This window comes from Pongo abelii, chromosome X (assembly GCF_028885655.2).
Source record: "Pongo abelii isolate AG06213 chromosome X, NHGRI_mPonAbe1-v2.0_pri, whole genome shotgun sequence".
Taxonomy (NCBI): domain Eukaryota; kingdom Metazoa; phylum Chordata; class Mammalia; order Primates; family Hominidae; genus Pongo; species Pongo abelii.
The window spans coordinates 160,755,682-160,777,359 of NC_072008.2; the positions used below are offsets into that span (position 1 = coordinate 160,755,682).

Below are 21,678 nucleotides of genomic sequence, written 5' to 3' on the forward strand. Positions count from 1 at the left end.
CCCACAGGCCAGTATAAAGCGCCGTGACCCTCAGGTGATGCGCCAGGGCTGGCTGCCGTCGGGGACAGGGCTTTCCATAGCCATGGCCCAGCAGTGGAGCCTCCAAAGGCTCGCAGGCCGCCATCCGCAGGACAGCTATGAGGACAGCACCCAGTCCAGCATCTTCACCTACACCAACAGCAACTCCACCAGAGGTGAGCCAGCAGGCCCGTGGAGGCTGGGTGGCTGCACTGGGGGCCATCGGCCACCCACCTGCCCCGCCCAAGGGAATCTCTCTTCCGCACGTCCCCACCAGCAGAGAAGGCTTTCTCCCATAGCTTTTCTGATGACATGAACTGGGGGGTCCTCTCCAAATCTAGAACGACACCATAATATCGAATATGCATTCTCAAGCAACACAGGCTTCCCAGCCCCTTTGAGAATCCATGGCCGGGGCAGAGTTTATGTGCTCTTCCTTTGTGGCCCGTAGATGAGTGTGTTCACTGCTAGCGAGTGACCTCTCATTCCCCGGAGTCCCTCAGCTTCCTGGGGAAGAGCTGGGTCTGTCTTTACATTTGAAGCCAAAAGGAGGCAACATACTGACACACCCAAGGGAGGTGGGAGGGTAGGGAAGACAGCAGCAGAGAGCAAGAAACTTCTAGAACTTCAGGGTCGGCAAAGGCTGTAGCAGTCATTTTGTCGAACTCCATGATGGGGACACATGGCTTTTGGCTGCACACCTCTGGGGGAAGAGGCTGCATTGGTGCCCAGGGCCGTCTTTCCATTTGGAGCCATCCTGGGAGAGAGCACTGGAGCCCAACAGAAAGCTGAAAGCTCTCATCAGGGCAGCCCGAGTTCTGCCATTGGGAGTTGCCCAATCCAAAAGTTTTGCACACAGGCCCTCACAGAAGCTGAGGACGCCACTGACCGCCCCACTACTGGCCCTCTCCCCGGGTCCCTCCTCCAAACCAAATTCCTTTGGTGCCTTCAAGAACATCGTGCAGGCCGGGCGCAGTGGCTCACGCCTGTAATCCCAGCACTTTGGGAGGCAGAGGCGGGCAGATGACGAGGTCAACAGATAGAGACCATCCTGGCCAACATACTGAAACCCCATCTCTATTAAAAATGCAAAAATTAGCTGGGCTTGGTGGCGCATGCCTGTAGTCCCAGCTACTCAGGAGGCTGAGGCAGGAGAATCGCTTGAACCCGGGAGGTGGAGGTTGCAGTGAGCCGAGATCACGCCACTGTGCTCCAGCCTGGCCACAGAGTGAGACTCTGTCTCAAAACAAAACAAAACAAAAAACAACAACATCGTGCAGGCTGTGGTTTCCAGAAGCCACGCCAGCTCCTTGGTTGCCAATAAATATCCCGCTGTGGGCTGGCCAGGACCGAGTGCCAATTAGTGACAGAGTGCCCAGACCAAACCGGATGAGGATCTTGCAGTTGACTTCAATATGACTGTGCCCAGAATTTCCTTGGTGGCAATGCAACAGTCTCTTCCTAGATGCCCCCAGACTTCATCAATGCATGATGCTTCAATGCACTCTTTTCAAATGTTGGGGTGGGTTTTTTTTTTCCACAAAACTTCAAGCATCTACTAAAGTAGAGGGAAGAGTGTAATGAACCCCGGTACCCATCACTCAGCTTCCACGGTTTCATCTCATTTCATCTGTAACCCCTGCACTACCCTTTCTTCCTGATTCTTGGAAGCAAATCCAAGACATCACACCCTTCCCTCTGTAAATCTTTACTATGTTCCTCTAGGAGGAAAGGGCTCTTCTCAATACATAACCACAAGTCATCATCACACCGACAAGTGTAACAATATTTCCTGAATAGCTTCAAATATCCTAGTAGTGTTCAAAAAATGTCATACGTATTTTCAGTCTGCTTGAATCAGGGCTCAAATAAGGTCCACACACTCAGATTGATTGATATGCCTTTTGACTACCTTTGAATCTAGAGGTTCCCTTTCTATCTCCCTGCAATTTATTTGTGGAAGAAAGCAAGTCGTTCGTGACGTAGCCTAACAGGCCCCTCTGATGTTGTTCATTATGATTTTTCTGTAAATTAGTAGTTGGTCTGAGGATCTGACCAGAGGCAGGTTGGATTTGTTGGTGTGTTTTGGCAAGGAGAGTGTCTCTTTTCTGGGGTGTTGGCAGCTACTGAAACTCAATGCCCAGACCAATTAAACCACTGGGGATGGAAAATGACGGCATTCGGACACCTTACCCTGCCTTCACCTATTGGTGACCAAAACCTTAACATCTTCACAGGTCTTCTTACCCTGAGGGTGTATGCCACTAGGTTGTGTAGTAAACCAGTGTGTTTCAAGTCCCTTAGAATAGTCCCTCTCTAAGTGATATGCCACTCAGTGGATATGCATTTAGCTTCATTTCTTTTGTTGCTGATTTTCAGAGACTGCTCTGTAAATTTAAATTTTTATTTTGTTTTATTTTATTTTACTTTTTCGAGACAGTCTTACTCTGTCGCCCAGGCTGGAGTGCAGTGGCGCGATCTCAGCTCACTGCAACCTCCGCCTCCTGGATTCAAGCTATTCTCCTGCCTCAGCCTCCCAAGGAGGTGGGACTACAGGTGCCCACCACCACGCCCAGCTGATTTTTTTTTAGTTTTAGTAGAGACGGGGTTTCACCATGTTGGCCAGGCTGGTCTCGAACTGCTGACCTCAAGTCATCCGCCCACCTCGGCTTCCCAAAGTGCTGGGATTACAGGTGTGAGCCACCACCCCCGGCCACTTAAATTTTGTTTTATAATTATGTAATAAAACAGTTAAAAGTTTCAAATTAAAATCTAGAAAAGAAGGTGTATTTGAAGAAGTCTGGCTTCTCTGCGCCACCACCCCCCGCCCCTTCCCTATCTACCTGTATTTCCTCGAATCACTTTGCCTGGGAGTTGACTTTGATTCTCTTGCTCGTTGCTTCATGAAATCAGTTCCAGAACTTTCAGGAGGGAGGGGTAGGCCATGACACCAGCTCTAGTTACACTAGTGGCAGCTCCTGTCCCCTCCCCCACTGCTGCTGGGACCTGTTCTCTCCTTTGCCCCCTTGTCCCTGCACTGCCCAATTTGGACTGCAAGGGTTGCCAGGGAAGGGCACTGGCTGCCTTGTTTTCAGAGGTCGTAGCACCTAGATTGCTCCAGCCCCTTGCACTTGCCTGCAGGCCAGAGTGTCCCAAACCCTCCCAGTCTCAGCTGCTCTTCCCCAGTTCACCCGAGGTACTTCCCAGGGAAGAGCTGCCGACAGTTTGGGGGTTCTCTGTTCTTAGGTCCATCAGCAACCCCATTGCTCCCCTCTGCTTCCTTCTGCACGGAGACTGACGCCATGCAGGTCTTCAATTGTCAATGGTCTGTCCCTACTGCTCATACTGGGGGTTCCTGGGGAGCCAGTGCCAGGTATTGGGATTGCAGACATTGTCTGTGGGTTTCTGGAAGCTCCCTGTGTTAGGAACAAATGGGGCCCGTGCACAGAGGGCAGCAGAGGCCTTGTGGGATCCAGCTGTGCTAGGGGTGAGATTTATCTGTCTCTCCTGGCCGTAGCCAGGAAATCCCCATTTTTCTTAAGCTAGCTTGAGTTGGGCTTTTCTAACACACAGCTAAAGAATCTCTTGATAAATCTTGGGACTCTCCATGAGGCCTCATATGGCAGCAGGTCTGTGGCTTGCGATCCCTTCAAGTAATCTGCCAAAAACAATGTTATGACGAAGATCCTTCCAACACAAAAGGTGTAGAGCCCTAGCAAACTCCTACAGAATAAAAAGGAGAAATAATTTGTCTGTAGTCCCAGCTACTTGGGAGGCCAAGGCGGGAGGGTCACTTGAAGTCAGGAGTTCGAGACCAGCCTAAGCAACATAGCCAGACCCCATCTCTACAGAAATAAAAAAATTGCCGTTGTGGTAATGCACGGCTGTAGTCCCAGATACTCAAGAGGCTGAGGCAGGAGGATCGCTTGAGCCCAGGAGTTCCACGTTGCAGTGAGCTATGATTGTGCCACTGTACTCCAGCCTGGGTGCCAGAGCCAGACTCTATCTCTATTTTTTGCTTTTTTTTTTTTTTTTTGAGACGGAGTCTTGTTCTGTCTCCCCGGCTGGAGTGCAGTGGCGTGATCTCAGCTCACTGCAACCTCTGCCTCCTGGGTTCAAGTGATTCTCCCGCCTCAGCCTCCTGAGTAGCTGGGACTACAGGCACCCGCCACCACACCTGGCTAATTTTTTTTTGTATTTTTAGTAGAGACGGGGTTTCACCATGGCCAGGCTGGTTTTGAACTCCTGACCTCAAGTGATCCACCCCCTCGGCCTCCCAAAGTGCTGGGATTACAAGCGTGAGCCACCGCTCCCAGCCGACTGTATCTCTAAATATATAATAATCATAATCAGGACACCAGTCATATTGGATTAGGGCCCACCCTAATGACCTCATTTAAACTTGACCATTTCTGTAAAGACCCTATCTCCGAAAATGGTCACATTCTGAGGTATTGGGGTTAGGACTCCAACATATGAATTTGGGTGGGGACAGAATTCAACTCATAACACATTCATTGATTAATTTCTTCATTCATTTATTTTCTGAGCATCTATTGTATGCTGGACGCTCTGTAAGGATGAATGAGTCACAGTCTCTGGTGAGAAAGACAAGACTTGTACTTGTGTCTCAGTACTGGCTGCTATAAGAAATTACCAGGCTGTGCGCGGGGGCTCACGCCTGCAGTCCCAGTACTTTGGGAGGACAAGGCAGAAGGATCTCTTGAGGTCAGGAATTTGAGACCAGCCTGGTCAACATGGTGAAACCTCATGTCTACTAAAAGTACAAAAATTAGCTGGATGTGGTGGTGGGTGCCTGTAAATCCCAGCTACTACTCGGGAGGCTGAGGCAGGAGAATCGCTTGAACCCAGGAGGAGGAGGTTGCGGTGACCCGAGATCACATCAGTGCACTCCAGCCTGGGTGACAGAGCAAGACTTTGTCTGAAAAAAAAAAAAAAAAGAAAAGAAAAGAAAGGAAAAGAAAAGAAAAGAATAAAAGAGAAATCACCATAGATTGGGTGGCTTTTAAATGACAAATTTATTTCTCACAGCTCTGGAGGCTGGAAGTCAGGGTGCTAATGTGGTGGGCTCTGGCGAGGACCCTCTTCCTGACTGCAGATTGCCAACAACTCATTGTATCCTCGCATGGTAGAAAGAGAGCTAGAGAGCACTATAGGGACTCTTTTTTTTTTTTAAGTTTTAATTTAAAAAAAATTTTTTTTACATGGGCATGCCATGTTGCCCAGGTTGGATTTGAACTCCTGGACTCAAGCAACCCTCCTGCCTCAGCTTCCCAAAGTGCTGGGATTACAGGCATGAGCCACCATTCCCAGCTAATTTGGGCTGTTCCCAAAGGCTCAAGTGATCCTCCCACGTTGGCCTCCTGAGTAGCTGGGGCTACAGGCGTGAGCCACCATGCCCAGCTTCTAAGACCTCTTTTATAAGGGCACTAATCCCATTCATGAGGGCCCCACTCGCTCTGCACACATGACCTAAATGACCTGCCAAAGGCCCCACCTCCTAATACCATCACCCTGGGGGTTGGGATTTCAACACAGGAATTTATGGGGGGCACATACATTCAGATCATCATGAACAGTAACTCCTATGTGTGACAGAAGGTGACAGAGGTGGGTAGTGGTCTTCCCCTCAAGGGGGTGAGTTGCCACCAGCTGGGGAATCTGGAAAGGCTTCTGGAAGGCAAATGCATATGAGCTGGGCTTTACACAAGGAAAGCGTTTGTCTATGGAAGGGCAGAGGACTCTGGGAGGTAGGAGGTGGGGCTGGGGCAAAGGGAAGAGGGGAGCAGGGAAGTGGGGTGACTGCACACTGGGAGTGGGGAATCAGATGGAGGAGACGATGAGGAGTTCTGTTAAGTTCAAGGTGCCAGTGCCAGTGACCAGCAGGTGATGGTGTCTGGCTTGAGGGACAGGATGGAGGGGAGACTGTCTGAGGATGGACAAAGCTGGAGGGAAAGAGCCAACTGCAAAGGCAGGAGGGCAGGAGGGCAGGAGGGGGAGGGGAGAGGTGGGATCAGCACTGGTACAGACAGGCGGTGCTGCAGCCCAGCTCCTCTCTCTCCTCTGCCTCCTGCCCCCAGACCCCTTCGAAGGCCCGAATTACCACATCGCTCCCAGATGGGTGTACCACCTCACCAGTGTCTGGATGATCTTTGTGGTCATCGCATCCGTCTTCACAAATGGGCTTGTGCTGGCGGCCACTATGAAGTTCAAGAAGCTGCGCCATCCGCTGAACTGGATCCTGGTGAACCTGGCGATCGCTGACCTAGCAGAGACCGTCATCGCCAGCACTATCAGTGTTGTGAACCAGATCTATGGCTACTTCGTGCTGGGCCATCCTATGTGTGTCCTGGAGGGCTACACCGTCTCCCTGTGTGGTAAGCCAGTCAGGGCCCAGGCTCAGCGGAAACCACTCATTCACCCTGCAAGCCCCTCCGGCCACCTCATGATGACCCGGGCCCAGCCGCTCCTGTAGGCCTGTCTCCCTCCACATCTGTGCCTCACATCCATATACTGAAGGGTTCTGGAGGCTTCCATCTGAACACTCACATTAAATTCAGCTCCCTTGAGTCAAACATAACCTGAGTTCCTACTCTTGAGTCAGGCTCTGCCCGGGGACAGCCAGTTTGGAGCTGTGGGGCTGGTGTGGGAGGAGACAGATACAGAGCCAGACAACCCCAGAACAGTAGGGGGGCGGGGACTCTGGGCACCCTGGACAGAACTCCCCTGCAATTAGGGATGCCTGCTCTTTCAGCTCACCAGCATCTGCTTTTCCCGGAGGAGACACAATTCCCAGATCCTCTCCCCATCCCCATCACTAATATCTCTGTGGGCCACTATTCCGCTCAGGTCAGGAGACAGTGGCCGAGAGGTACCAGTGTGCCAGGCTCTGTGCTAAGGAGGGGGCCCTATAGCCAGACGGCGACCACACAGTACCATCATCAGTCCTCTCAGACAAGAAGGGGCCTGGGGCAGGTGGTGGAGGAGCGGCTGGGAGCAGTTTGTGGTTCGAGTGGGTAGAGTACCACCAAGCAGCCGTGGCTGCCGGACACGAGGTGGGCAGGCCCGGGTCTCAGAGGCCTCAGACGTCACGCCCAGGAGCTGGGACTTTATTTCAGGAGGAGGAGACCCCACATCCAGCAGCAGCAGCAGCTCCTGCTCTTGCCTCCCCACCACTCTTAGCAGCCTCCCCAACCTCACCCCCTGTTAACTGCCTCAAATTGTACCCACGATGGCCCAGACCAGAGAGAGTGCTTGTCCAAGTCCCGGCACTACCCCGACAGTCTAGAAGGGGAGCCAAGGGAAGGTCAGGCAGAGAAGGTCCATCCCCAGGTCCGAGTGCTCTCTGCAGCAGGCATGGCCTCGGCGGTCACACGGCCCTTCCTGAGTGCCCCCCTGCATCTCCGCCCACGTCTGTCTCCGTTTCTGCCATGGTCTCCCGCTCACCCTTGCCTCTGCTCATGGTCTGTTCTTGGGTCAGTCAGGTGCCAAGCAGCCAGCACTTCCCCACCAGTTTTGGTCCACGGATGCCCTTGGCCATCTGGGAAGCCTGTGGACCCCATCTCAGAAGAATTTTTGCAAACGCATAAAATGAGACCCATAGGATTACAAAGGCAGCAAATTATATTGAAATACAGTTATCAAAGTATTAAACATTCATCAGTAACATAGTCTTTAGTTAAAAGCATTTATTGGTCAGGCTCATGCCTCTAATCCCAGCACTTTGGGAGGCTGAGGTGAGAGGACTGCTTGCCTCCAGGAGTCTGAGACCAGCCTGGGCAACATAGTGAGACCTCTTCTCTACAACAAATGAAAACAGCTGGGCGTGGTGGCACACCAGTAGTCCCAGCTACTCAGGAGGCTCAGGCGGGAGGATCGCTTGAGCTCTGGAGGTCAAGGCTGCAGTGAGCTATGATGGCACCACTGCACTCAGCCTGGGCAACAGAGTGAGATTCTGTCTCAAAAAGTAAATAAAAATAAAAGCGTGTATTAAACGTATTACTGACACCACTCAGTATTAAGGTATTAAATAACAGGATCCCGTCTGACAACCACTGTTATTTCAGAGTAGTGATGAACATAAATGATATTTAAACAGCCTGCCACCTCTGTGAATTGACAGGAAAACATCTGTGATCTGTCTTGCTGACCGAGTCACGGGTACTGCTAATACTGCCACGTTCATAATGGAAGGAAATGCCCAGTGTCTGTTCGAGGTTGGTGGAAAGAAAGTCGTTTTTTCCACCTCAGTCCGTGGAGCCCTGAATTCTGTGTGCAGACGTTTGGGGTCTAAGCAGGACAGTGGGAAGCTTTGCTTCCCACCTTTGCTTCCGCTCAAAGCCCTCATCTGTCTGCTCTCCCCATAGGGATCACAGGTCTCTGGTCCCTGGCCATCATTTCCTGGGAGAGATGGATGGTGGTCTGCAAGCCCTTTGGCAACGTGAGATTTGATGCCAAGCTGGCCATTGTGGGCATTGTCTTCTCCTGGGTCTGGGCTGCTGTGTGGACAGCCCCGCCCATCTTTGGCTGGAGCAGGTAAGGGTGCGAGGGCGCAAGATGGGGTGGGCACATTCAGACTCTGTGACCTTAAGACAAATCACTTCCTTTCTCTGGGCCCCTCTGAGCGTGCAATGTCTATCAATGTATGAATGTGGCTGCAACATAGAAATGGCTCTGTAGTCCCCGAACCTCTGGAAACATATTCGTCCCAAGCACGATCAGGTCACAGGCGCACACGGAGCTCAAGCCATCAGCACAGCTGTCAGTGAACGCACAGCGTGTTTGCATTCCAGGTCTCTTTCTTGCACATGCTGCCCCACCCCGCCCCCCACCTTTCAGAGGCTGCTTGGGTCATAGATCCACCTGGGCCTACAGAGCACATGTCCTGGCCAGGCCAAGCAAGTGGCTCAAATGTTTGATTGGGATGGACTGGATGGGACAGCATTTCACTGTTTTATCGACAAGCTCGTGAATAAGTTCTCGTGGTGTTTGGAGAGGGAATGTTCTTTCCTTGAGAACGTTCCACAATTTTAGGAAACAAACCTTGTGGAAGCCTGTCTCTGTCTCCCGCCCTCCTCATGCCGCCATGCCCCACACAGCTGCCCGTTATCAAACATGTGTGGCAAGCTGACCCTGGTGGAGGCTCTCCCGCGAGTTATCTCATTTAATCCTCCAGGCCACCAAGTGAGCAGGGCCCTTTATTTCAGTCACGGCCTAGCTGACCTCAGATAAAAGACTCAGCTCTTCATGGGTGTTCTCAGAAGGTCAGGACAAGACAGAACCTCACAATCCCTTTGTAAAGAAGGGGAGTGATTGGGAAGATGAAAATGTTCTGGAAGCAGATAGTGGAGATGGTTGCACAGCATTGTGAATGCACCAAAGGTCATAATGGTACTTATTTTTTTTTTTTTTGAGACAGGGTCTCACTCTTTCACTCAGGCTGGCACAGTGCAGTGGTGTAATTATGGCTCATTGCAGCCTCAACCTCCTGGGCTCAAGTGATCCTCCTACCTCAGCTTCCTGAGGAGCTGGGCCTACAGGTGCATCACTTCACCTGGCTAATTTTTTTTATTTTTTGTAGAGACAAGATCTCACTATGTGTTCCAGGCTAGTCTTGAACTCCTGGGCTCAAGCAATCCTCCTGCCTCTGCCTCCAAATCTGCTGGGACTATAGGCGTGAGCCATTGTGCCTGGCCTATAATGGTACATTTTATGTTATGTGTATTTTACCACAATTTTAAAAAGAGGAAAGGCATGACATCTAAAAATGGACAAAGATTAACCAAAATCCTACCCAACGGTTTTGTTTTGGGTTGATGAAAATGTTCTAGAAGCAGAGGGGGTGACTGCCACCAAATTGATCACTGCAATTTGGGTAATCTCCTGCAACATGAATTTCACCTCAATTTAAAAAAACAAACCCCACCCGAGTTAGCACCATGCCTGGGCCAGGGGTCCTGGGTCACCCCTTCCCCCCGCATCAGGACTGGCTGCCGGCCCTTCTCTCCAGGTACTGGCCCCATGGCCTGAAGACTTCATGCGGCCCAGATGTGTTCAGCGGCAGCTCGTACCCCGGGGTGCAGTCTTACATGATTGTCCTCATGGTCACCTGCTGCATCACCCCACTCAGCATCATCGTGCTCTGCTATCTCCAAGTGTGGCTGGCCATCCGAGCCGTAAGCCCCCCGATTCCTCCTGGCCTCACCCCGCTCCTGCCCCTAAGCTGCTCTGCCCTCAAATCAGTCCACTGAGACTCCTAAACTAGTTTTTCAAAAATCCATAGAGAAGAGGATTTTACCCCTATAAGAAAATACTAAGATCCAGCGATGAGAATCAGGCGATTCCTTTGGGGCTGTACCAGTGGCTGCAGGTTCAGCTCCAGCCCCGTTGTCCTCAGCTCTGTGAGACGGGAAAGCACTGCCCCTCCCTCCCTGGAGGAGTCCACTAAGGGAACAGAGGTCTGCCTTGCCCCAACCCTGGACAGTTCTCCCCGGGGTGGAAAGGCTGCCTTTCCCACAGAGTACAGTGGAGCAGCCACATCAGCAAGTGACACCTGCAAATCAAGGCGTGTTTTTATGAGGCTGCCACCGGAGTACCCTTGTCCCTTTCATAGGCTGTGGGGCCGACCAAGGAGTGGACCCGAGTGTGCCATTTGCCCCCCTGACCCACTCTCCACCGTCTATGTCTGGCCCTCTGCCCTGGGAAGCTGATCCCGGCCACAGCCGTCGCCCCCCACCCCTAGACTAGGTTACCACTGGGAGCCCTGCAGGAAGTCAGAGCAAGGGAGGAGAGCCAGGCTGGTTCTCTCTGTTAGCAGTGGGAACCCTTTCAGGGTGCTGGCTTTCCTATATGAAGCTGCCTGTGCCCACAATTGGATGGGCATGCCTGCCAAGCTCTCTCTAGAGGAGTCTGTGAGCCTGTGAAAGGACCCCTCAGCCCGCCACCTTGGGGTGAAGGCCCCACAGGTACCCAACCATGGCTTCAGCTGTATTAGTCTGGGATGGTAGAGCCCCAGCTCCAGAATGTGCCCCCAGCCCTGCTGTATCAGCTGTCCCTGCATTCCAGCCCTCACACTCCCTCTCTCATCCCCACTCATCTGTCTGCCGTCAGTCCCTCATCCCTGGCAGGCGGTGGCTGGCCTCTGTGGCCTCCCCCACAGTGCCTCTGCCTGGGGGCCATTCGTCTCCTTCCTCCCAGCAGGCATGAAGGAGCCACCCCACCACAGCTGCCCTCAGCTGCCTCACCGTGAGTCCAGGGCAGGATTTAGCCCACAGAGTGGCCAACCTGGCCTAGGAAGCCTGAGGGAAGTGTATGCATTGCTCTGACACTCCCATCGCACACCCCGCCAGCCGCTGCTTTTGCCTCCCCCGCCATCTCCATCTCGTTAGCTCCCTCATTCTCCACGCCCAGTGATCAATCAAATCAGGCCTCCATGCTCAGGTCTGAGCGCAGGACAGGACAGTCTGTTAAAGGATCAGGTGAAGCAAAGGAGCTTGTTAGATCCAGCTCTGGGGTCATCTTAGCCCACGCCTAGCTGCGTGCCACCTCCAATTCTAGAACTCCCCCAGGGCCAGCCTGAGGCCACCATGTCTGCCTGGGGCGGGCTGTGCTCCACTCAGGGCTGGAAGATGGCTGCTGGGCTCCTCTCCTCCTCCCCACAACTCCCTATGCCTGGGTCACCTGCCTCTTGCTGCTCCCCAACCCCCAGCTCACTGTCCCTGTCTCCCTCAGGTGGCAAAGCAGCAGAAGGAGTCTGAATCCACCCAGAAGGCAGAGAAGGAAGTGACGCGCATGGTGGTGGTGATGGTCCTGGCATTCTGCTTCTGCTGGGGACCATATGCCTTCTTCGCATGCTTTGCTGCTGCCAACCCTGGCTACCCCTTCCACCCTTTGATGGCTGCCCTGCCAGCCTTCTTTGCCAAAAGTGCCACTATCTACAACCCCGTTATCTATGTCTTTATGAACCGGCAGGTAAGCAACACCATCAGCAGATCCCACTCAAAATACCGTGTGCCCTAGAAGGGCGCAGTGATGGCCCCACCTGGAATCATGTCTCTGATAAGAAGCCCGCGGAGCATCTGGGGGACCCTCCAGGGAAATGACCGGGAAAGTCTCAGCATGTGACCCAGCCCCAGCCAGAGCTCCAGCTGGCCCTTAGCAGAAGGCTTAGGTGTGCCCTCTGGAATCCTTTATAGTCTCGGCCTGAGGGTGGAATTTCCCAAAGCGTCTGTGTGCCGTGTGCTCTTCCCTTCCGGTGGCCCTAGAACTATGGCTGCGGAGGTTCAGGGGCTCTCCTGGCGTTCAGACGCTCTAGGAGTTGGTGAGCCCTAGGTATATCCACCCTAGGTGTACCCCTCTTCTGTTCAGACTCAACCCTTCTCAACCTTCATCTCTCCATTTTCAAGCCATAACCTCTGGAATTTGTCTTCCTATAAGAACAAAAGCCGGCCCTCCTTGGCTACACTGACCAAGAGTTCAAGAGCTTTCACGAGTTCGTGGGTTAGTTCAGGGAGGACGTGCTGTGGTCCTGCCCAGAGGCAGCCTCCTTAGCTGGCATATTGGGCCTCAGCAGCAAGCTGCTCACACACCTAAATCCCCCCACCTCCTGTAGGTTACAGGCTTCATTAAAGCGCAGCTATGATGTGACTTGATGGTGGCCAGAAAGGTGTGCAGAGGCCTCCCATTTCACCAGGCCCAGTCCATCCCTTCCACTGGGCTCTTCCTTGCTCCTCCATCTTAGAGCCACTCAATGGCTCCAGCCCCTTTGGCTCAGCTTTGACTCACACAAGCCAAGTCTGCAGAGTTCATTAAGGGTTCATTCTCTCTGGTAACTTTTAAACAGTAAGTAGGACCAGGCCTGCAGTGGATTTCCGGGAACTCGTTGTAGCACACTGATGCCCAGAGTGTAGTTCTATCCCTGACCCCCGTTTCCTGACTTTCATGAGGATCTTTTTTAGGTTTCTGGAATCCCAAACTATCTTGCCAAGTACTGTCTTTACTGGATTATTTCCATTCTCCTTTCCAGAACTCCCCCTCCTAGACAGATGTCTGCACTTCTGGACCTCACCAGGCCTCGAACTTTGCTTTTACCCTGTCCACATAATTATCCTGTCCTGCCACATTCTGAGAGAATTTTCTGGAACGCAGTTCCATGAAGACAGCAAATTTTGCTCAGGACAGAGTCTGGCACACAGTGGGTGCTCAAGCAGCAGCTGCTGAATGGATTCCTCAGCCCTATCTCCCAGGTCTTCAGCCGAGCTGATTCTGCTGTTCGTCCCGTTTCTTATGTTATTAATTTCAACCATTATATTTTTTATTTTTGAGAGTTTTGATGATAGAGGCAGTTAGAGCTAGTCAAGAGTAGGCCTGAAATATTTAGAAAATGCCTTTGGTCTGGGTCCTCAAAGCATTGTGGTTACTTCAGTGATGACACAGGACATGATTTGAGACATTCATATGGCCCAGATCTCTTTGGGGTGAAGCAGCAAAGACAGACCCCTCCTGGTACCGGAAGACGCTTGGCTGGAGAGATGAGGTAGGGGCTAGATTGTCATTACCTAGGCCTCACCTTGCCCCAGATCCATGGACTGGAAAAAACATGACAACCACACGCCTTTTCATTAACATTCCTCTGAGCTGCTCACCAGACAGTCTGGGGACAGGTCACCACTGCCCCTTAGCTGTCACTGTGGATGAGTGTCGTGGGGCTGCCGTCACAAACTACCACAAACTCAGTGGCTTCAAACCACAGAAATGGATTCTCTCAGGGTTCTGGAAATCTTGAGTCTGAAATCAGGGTGTTGGCAAATGGAAAGGTTCCCTATGGAGGCCGAGAGGGAGAAGCAGCTGCAAGGCTGCCGGCAGTCCTTGGCGTTCCTTGACTCCAAGGTGTGTCGCCCCAGTCTCTGCCTTCATCTTCACGTGGTCTTCTTCCCTCTGTCTGCGTGTCCGTGTCCAAGCGTTCCTTTTCTTATCAGGACACCAGTCATTCGATTAGGGCCCACCCTGCTCCAGTGTGACCTCATCTTAACCTGAACACATCTTTTGGGGGACACACTTCAACCCAGTGTAGTCACCATCAACTGCTAAGTCAGATGACATCCCCGTGTGTGAAGGAGAAATAATCCAAGCCTTCCTCCACCCCCCCATGGGATTCGGAATGGGTGAAGGGAAGGCTCGGGCACGTACATTCAGCACAGTGCTCCACCCTTCCCTGCTCTGCTCAATAACACTTTCTGTCCTTCCAGTTTCGAAACTGCATCTTGCAGCTTTTCGGGAAGAAGGTTGACGATGGCTCTGAACTCTCCAGCGCCTCCAAAACGGAGGTCTCATCTGTGTCCTCGGTATCGCCTGCATGAGGTCTGCCTCCTACCCATCCCGCCCACCGGGGCTTTGGCCACCTCTCCTTTCCCACTCCTTCTCCATCCCTGTAAAATAAATGTAATTTATCTTTGCCAAAACCAACAAAGTCACAGAGGCTTTCACTGCAGTGTGGGACCACCTGAGCCTCTGTGTGTGTAGGCACTGGGTCTCGAGAGGGTGCAAGGGGGATAAAGAGGAGAGAGCGCTTCATAGACTTTAAGTTTTCCCGAGCCTCATGTCTACCGATGGCGTGAAAGGATCCTGGCAAAACGGAAGTGTGAGGCAGGTGGGCGTCTATATCCATTTCACCAGGCTGGTGGTTACATAATCGGCAAGCAAGAGCTGTGGAGGGGCTGTCTGGGGAGGGCTTGCTGGATGCCCTCAACACCCAGGAGGAGGGAGGGAGCTAGCAAGCTAAGGCAGGTGGCCCTCCTGGCCCCTTAAGGTCCATCTGCTGGAGGCCCAGAGTCCTTGGAGTACAGTCTACACCTGGAGAGGACCCATTCCTGCCAGTCTGTGGCAGGGATGGCACGCCACCTCTGCCAGGCCAGGACCCCAAGCCCGATCAGCATCAGCATGGTGCAAGTGCACAGGCGTGAGCTGATCAGTGACGAGGGGCAGGCACACAAGGTGGAGACAAAGACCAAGAGGACGGTTGCCAGTGAGAGGAGCAGACTCACGAACTTGAACAACATCTGCGGGGGACGGCCTTGGAGGTGCTCCGCTGCCTCCAGTTGGGTGACTTGCTGTAGCATCTCCAGCTTGGATATTCGGCTCTTGAAGGTCTCCATGATCTCCTGCAGGAGACGAAAATGCACGCACCAGAAGTCAGCACAGAGCTGTGGTCGTTTATTGAGTTCTTAGGGGTGAGCAGAAAGCACTGTGGAGTGGGTATTCGAGGAGGGAAGCAGAGAGCCTAGAGCACATTCAGGGCAGAGGGGAGGGCGCAGGCTCTCCAGCAACAGGGAAAGCTTCATCTGACCCAGCTGCACTCTCCCATCCACTGTCTCCCGAAGCTGAGGACCTGGTCAAGACACAGCTACCCAGGGACGGGGGTGGGCACTATGGGAATGGAAAAGTGAGGAGAGGGAAGCCAGGTCTAAGGAGGGGTTCTGAGAGGGCGCTCCCTACACCTGCAGCCGCAGCAGAAGCAGCTCCACCCCAGATCTCCCGAATCAGAGGCTCACGGGTGAGCACTGCAGCACCAGAGTGGCAAAAGCAGCTAAGCCAGATGGTGGGAAGCGGAGCGTGAGTGTAAAGATCAGCTGCTGCTAGCTCTGAAACAAACGTGTGTGGCCATTGAACCCTCAGGAGGGAGCAGCTCGAGGACCCGTGTCTTGCTTTGGTTTGGGGGTATCAGAATAGATTCGCTCATCCCTCCAGTCTTCTCACAAGGCTCCCCCAGGAGGTTCTCACCCATATTTCCTTGGCCCTCTCATAGGATAGATAGGCCATTCTCTCTTCGCTGCAGGCCAGATTGTGTTTGAGGTTGTAAATCCCATTCAGCTGTCCCTGCAGGCGACCATTCACCTGTTCTTCCATCAATGCCTGCCTTGGGAGCAAAAGAGAAAGTAAGATTCCTTCAGTATCTCGCCCAGAGCTCATGCCAACAGCGAGCGGTCCTGACCTAGACTAGATTTGGGTTCAGCTTCTGCCTTCCTCCTCCCTCCCCAGGCTCTAGGGGAAGCCTGCCTCCCACTCCAGGTCTGCCTGGGAACACCCCAAACATACACCAGCCACACGCACACCAATATTCATATATATTTTGTATGTAGTTACTCTTTTGTAACAGCTTTACAAAAATAGCCACAGACTAGAAGTTGTAGAAATGACAGTGTGAACTATCTGTGTGTGCTCTTCTGTTCCGCAAATCCCCCAGGACCAGTGTTGAGCACGAAGTCTAGCCTGCAGTTTAGCCTGCAGTTACGCTATAGAAACATGGTGACTACAAGGATTGAAAAGTCACAAAAGACCACAGATTCCAGTACAATTCCATTAGTTACGAAATGTCCAGAATAGGCAAATCCATAGAGACAGAAAGCAGATTAGTGGGTGCCAGGGGCTGGGGATGGGGGATGGGCAGTGGCTGCTAATGAGTACAGGGTTGCTTTGGGGCTGGTGAAAATATTGTAGGACCGGGCACGGTGGCTCACGCCTGTAATCCCAGCACTTTGGGAGGCCGAGGCGGGCGGATCACGAGGTCAGGAGATCGAGACCATCCTGGCTAACACGGTGAAACCCCATCTCTACTAAAAATACAAAAAAAATTAGCCAGGCATGGTGGCGGATGCCTGTAGTCCCAGCTACTCGGGAGGCTGAGGCAGGAGAATGGCGTGAACCCGGGAGGCAGAGCTTGCAGTGAGCAGAGTTCACACCACTGCACTCCAGCCTGGGTGACAGAGCGAGACTCCGTCTCAAAAAAAAAAAGAGAATATTGTGGAATTAGATAGTGGTGATGGTTGAACAACTCTGTGAATATACTAAAAACCAGGGAATTGTATACTTTAAATTGGTGAATTTTATGGGATGTGAATTATATCTCAATAGAGCTGTTATTTAAACAAAAAGAGAAAAGTGAATCATGGCAATAGTTGTGCAACTCGGTACATTTACTAAAAACCATTGAAATGTAGTTAAAATGGTGCATTTTATAATATGTAAATTATATCTCAATAGAGCTGTTAAAAAACCACAAGCAGGCCAGGTGCAGTGGTTCACAGCTGCAATCCCAGCGCTTTGGGAGGCCAAGGCAAGGGGAATGTTTGAGGCCAGGAGGAATTCAAGACCAGCCTGGACAACACAGTGAGACCCTGTCTCTACAAAAATAATTTTTAAATATCCGGGTGTGGTGGCATGTGCCTGTAGTCTCAGCTACTCTGGAGGCTGAGGCAGGAGGACCTCTTGAGTCCAGGAGTTCGAGGCTGCAGTGAGCTGCCATCACGCCACTGCACTCCAGCCTGGGCAGCAGAGTGAGACCCCATCTCTAAAAGAAAACAATCACTACCTGTTGTGTATATAATTATATAAGTAGTAAAAGTATAAAACCATGCGTGGAAAAGATAAGCACCCAAATGAGAATGGCGAGGCCAGTATAGCGAGGCCAGAATAGCAAGGAAGGGAGATGGTGCTGGAAAGGGGTAATGAGGGCTTCAACTGAATATTTTAAAGTTTTATTTCCTAAAAAAATAAGATTTGAAGTGAATATGGCAAATGTTAAGATTTCAGAAAGCTGGGGCTGTTAATTATGTTATCCTGTACATTTTCCCTTTGCTTGAAATACTTCATAATTTAAAAACTTCTATGAAGTTCCCCTTTTGGCACCACAAAAAACAGGCCAGAAGGACAGAGGCCAGGGGGCCAGTGAGGGGGCTCTGGCACCACCGCTTACGTAGAAGAGAGAAGGCACCGGAGCGTGATGGAACCCATAGACTGGCAGGGCTGCCGCCCCAGGAGGCCCAGGAGGGTGGCGGCAGGCCTCAGGTGCAGGAGGTCTAAACGGTGGTGCTGACAGAGATGGGGAAAACAGTGACGACTTCTATTCGGTCCCACTCCAAGGACTTGACCAACACCCACATGGAGAAATCCCCTGGGCACTGAATAAGCTGACAGCTCATTTGTTGAAAGCCAACTTGTCAAAAGCCAGTTCCTCGCAGCATTTCAAGGAATATTCCATTTGTCTCTGCCCCAGGTCCCTGTTAAGAAGAGAGTCGGTGGACAACATGGACTAGGCTACTGCTCACAGAGAGGGGGAGTGGGTCGGCAGGATGGTCACCCCGAAAATAGATTCCTCATTACTGTCTTTCCATTTACATGAATGATCTAGCTGTGAGAACATTCAAGATTTTAACTGTCCTCGGGAATATGAAGTCAATCTTCATCAACGTATTGGTAAAGATACATGAAGATATTCTTCAATGCATTCTTGAAGAGTCTGTTCAGATGTTAGTAAACAATATTTTCATAAGGATATTCTCTCAGTCTCCCCTTCTCTCTGGCCCCCATCTCCTGGCCCTCTGGCAGCCGCGCTCCCTTCTCTTCCTTGGTCAAGGACCCCTCTCTCTCCACCTCCTACAGTCACAGAGGCAAATGGACAACTCTGGAGAATGCTCTTATGAAGAAAGAACGATGACCAGTCAACCCAGACACCCTCAAGACAGACCAAAGGTGTTAAGACCACCCTCTCCAACACAAAGTGTTCTAAACTTTATTGTTTTTTTCAAAATAATGTGGTTTTTTTTTTTTTTTTTTTTTTTTTTTTTTTTTTTTTTTTTTTGAGACGGGTCTCCTTCTGTTTGCCCAGGCTGGAGTGCAGTGGCACGATCTTGGCTTGCTGCAACCTCCGCCTCCCGGGTTCAAGTGATTTTCCTGCCTCGGCCTCCTGAGTAGCTGGGACTACAGGTATGCGCCATCATGCCGGGCTAATTTTTTGTACTTTTAGTGGAGACAGGGTTTCACCATGTTGGCCAGGCTGGTCTCCAACTCCTGACCTCAGGTGACCCGCCTGCCTCAGCCTCCCAAAGTGCTGAGATTACAGGCGTGAGCCATTGGGCCCAGCCAGAGAGAGTATATTCTTGATCATTTCTGAGAATTTGCTTTTGGCAAATTGAGCTAGAGCTTAATCATGGCCCGCAACTTGGAGGAAAAGTCTGAGATGGAGAAACAGCTGTAGGAGGGGTCAATAGCCCGGGTGCAATCGGTGCATGTGGCCAGGATGGATGAGCTCGCTCTGAGCAAATGTGCCAAAGCAAGGGGCCCTGGGGAGCTGGGGGAAGAGCCAACAAAACAAGCCAAAGCGGGAGGAAAATCACCAGGACGGCTCACACAGGAACCCAGAGGATGTAGGGATACAGTGGAAAGGTTGAACACACATGTAACTGGGGCCTTAGAAGGGGAGAAATGAGAGACTAGGGCAGAGTCACTATTTGAAAATATAATGGCTGAAAATGTCCAAAATTGACAAAAGACATCGAGCCATAAACCCAAGTAGCAATGCGAAGCCCAAGCAGGATGAATGCAAAGAAGATCACACCAAGGGGAGAGTCAGCTGCACAAAAAAGAAGAGAGAAAGAAAATCACCCTAAACATCATCATAGCAAAACCACTAAACAACAAAGAAAAACAAAAGATCTTAAAAGGAGCCTGAGGAAAACAAAACTGTGATCCAAGGAGCAACAAGAAGACTGGCAGCTGCCTTTTCAACAGAAACCATGCAAGTCAGAAGGGAATGATTTGTTCAAAATGCTTATTATTTCCAAAAATTAAGTGCCAACTTAGAATTCTATGTCCAGCAAAAAATATCCTTCAGGGCCGGGCGTGGTGGCTCCCAAAGCACTTTGGGAGGCCGAGGCAGGCGGATCACGAGGTCAGGAGTTCAAGACCGGCCTGGCCAACATGGTGAAACCCCGTCTCTACTAAAAATACAAAAATTAGCCGAGCGTGGTGGCACATGCCTGTAATCCCAGCTACTCAGGAGGCTGAGGCAGGGGAATCGCTTGAACCTGGGAGGCAGAGGTGCAGTGAGCTGAGATCTCACCATTGTACTCCAACCTGGGCGACAGGGTGAGACTCCGTCTCAAAAAAAAAAAAAAAAAGATTCCTTCAGAAATAAAAAGGAATGATGGCATGTGTGAGGCAATAAGGTGGCAGTGACTGCATATTTAACATTGTGGACTTGTTTTAAAACATTTTTGGTATGGGATTTAGGCTATGTTAACAAAATGATCCATATTTCAGGTTCACACTGAAATATTTACAGATGAACTGATATAATGTCTGTGCTTTGCTTCAACACAATAGAGATGAGAGGAACCAGTTCAGAGAGCAGATCAGACCTTAGGTCAGACCTCCTCAGAGATCCAAAGATGCAGGATGCTCTGACATGGAGGAGAAGTCGGGGAAAAAATGGAAGTTCTTGTGCCTTCAAGTTAACGTGACCCGAGCCTGCAACAAAGGCCTAAGCAGATACCTTGAGGAAAGTCAGCCCGAGACTGGATCCCTGGGGCTGAGAGGTCACAGAGCAACACTGAAGCCTCTAGTAACCAACCATAGCCTGTTATCTCCGAGCCTTGTCTGAAAGCGAAACATACCAGAACACTCTTGGGACAGAGGAGCTAGGGTCTGGATGCCCCCAAGGACCTGGTGTCCAGAAGGGAAAGAAAAGCATGGAGACCTGGCATATTCACTTCAGGGCGTTTTCAATATGACAGGAGGCTATAAGAAAATTTCACGACTGCCGACTTGTGGATACAGCCAGAAATACAAAGCAAGAGTGAAAGTTTTGCCTACTCGGCACCTGAGCAGCTTCTTTTTTATTCAATTTTTATTGAGGTAAATTTCATGTAACATAAAATGAATTATTTTAAGGTGAACAATTCAGTGGCATTTAGCACATGTGGTGTTGTGCAACCACCATGGCTATTAATAGTTCCAAGACATTGGCCGGCTGCAGTCACGCCTGTAATCCCAGCACTTTGGGAGGCCAAGGCAGGCGGATCAGGAGGTCAAGAGATCAAGACCATCCTGGCCAACATGGTGAAACCCCGTCTCTACTAAAAATACAAAAATTAGCTGGGCGTGGTGGTGCGTGCCTGTAGTCCCAGCTACTCGGGACGCTGAGGCAGGAGAATCACTTGAACCTGGGAGGCAGAGGTTGCAGTGAGCCGAGATCACGCCACTGCACTCCAGCCTGGTGACAGAGCGAGACTCTGCCTCAAAAAAAAAAAAAAAAAAAAAAATTGTTCCAAGACATTTTCATCACCCCCTCGAAAAAATACTATTTAGCAGTCACTCCCCATTCCCCATCACCCCAGTCCCTGGCAACCACCAATCTGCTTTCTGACTTGAGTAGCTTCTTATCTCTGAACCTCTACCAGCAATTGATGAATGAGAGATGGACAAGACCATCAGATATGTGGAGACGGTCCTAGAGAAGCTGCTAGAAAATGACAGACAACCAGAGTAAGGGGTAGTGGGCACTGTAATGCTGTGGAGAGGAGAGGGCAGCAGGAATGACAAACCCAGGAGGCACTGACTCAGGGGAAGAAGAGGAAGGCAGGGTCAGGTCGAGATCTTGGCCAAATCCCTGAGCTCATCAACCTAGGGTGCTCCATTGATGAATTTATCAAGAGTCATTGGCCGGGAGTGGTGGCTCACGCCTGTAATCACAGCACTTTGGGAGGCCAAGGCAGGTGGATCATTTGAGATTAGGAGTTGGAGACCAGCCTGGCCAACATGATGAAACCTCTCGGGCTCAAGCGATCCTCCTGTCTCAGCCTCCCA

The 21,678-nt window shown here is 51.2% G+C and overlaps 2 protein-coding genes across 3 annotated transcripts in view; one reads left to right on the top strand and one right to left on the bottom strand.

Moving 5' to 3' along the window:
- Positions 1 to 14,684, top strand: OPN1MW3 (opsin 1, medium wave sensitive 3). Its single transcript, XM_002832301.3, has 6 exons — positions 1 to 194; positions 6,120 to 6,416; positions 8,406 to 8,574; positions 10,049 to 10,214; positions 11,770 to 12,009; positions 14,286 to 14,684. Exons 1-6 carry the CDS (start codon positions 38 to 40, stop codon positions 14,394 to 14,396), a joined length of 1,140 nt encoding a protein of 379 aa, XP_002832347.3. The 5' UTR covers positions 1 to 37; the 3' UTR covers positions 14,397 to 14,684.
- TEX28 (testis expressed 28) overlaps positions 14,677 to 21,678 on the bottom strand; it is a 26,605-nt gene continuing 19,603 nt past the window's right edge. The window contains exons 4-5 of one of the 2 annotated variants that reach the window (XM_002832302.4): positions 15,817 to 15,952; positions 14,677 to 15,197 (exon numbers count right to left, since the gene is read on the bottom strand). In XM_002832302.4, coding sequence (XP_002832348.1) covers positions 14,841 to 15,197; positions 15,817 to 15,952 — 493 coding nt within the window. In that variant the 3' untranslated portion in view covers positions 14,677 to 14,840. The remainder of the gene's footprint in view (positions 15,198 to 15,816; positions 15,953 to 21,678) is intronic. The other variant, XM_002832303.4, reaches the window with a different exon arrangement.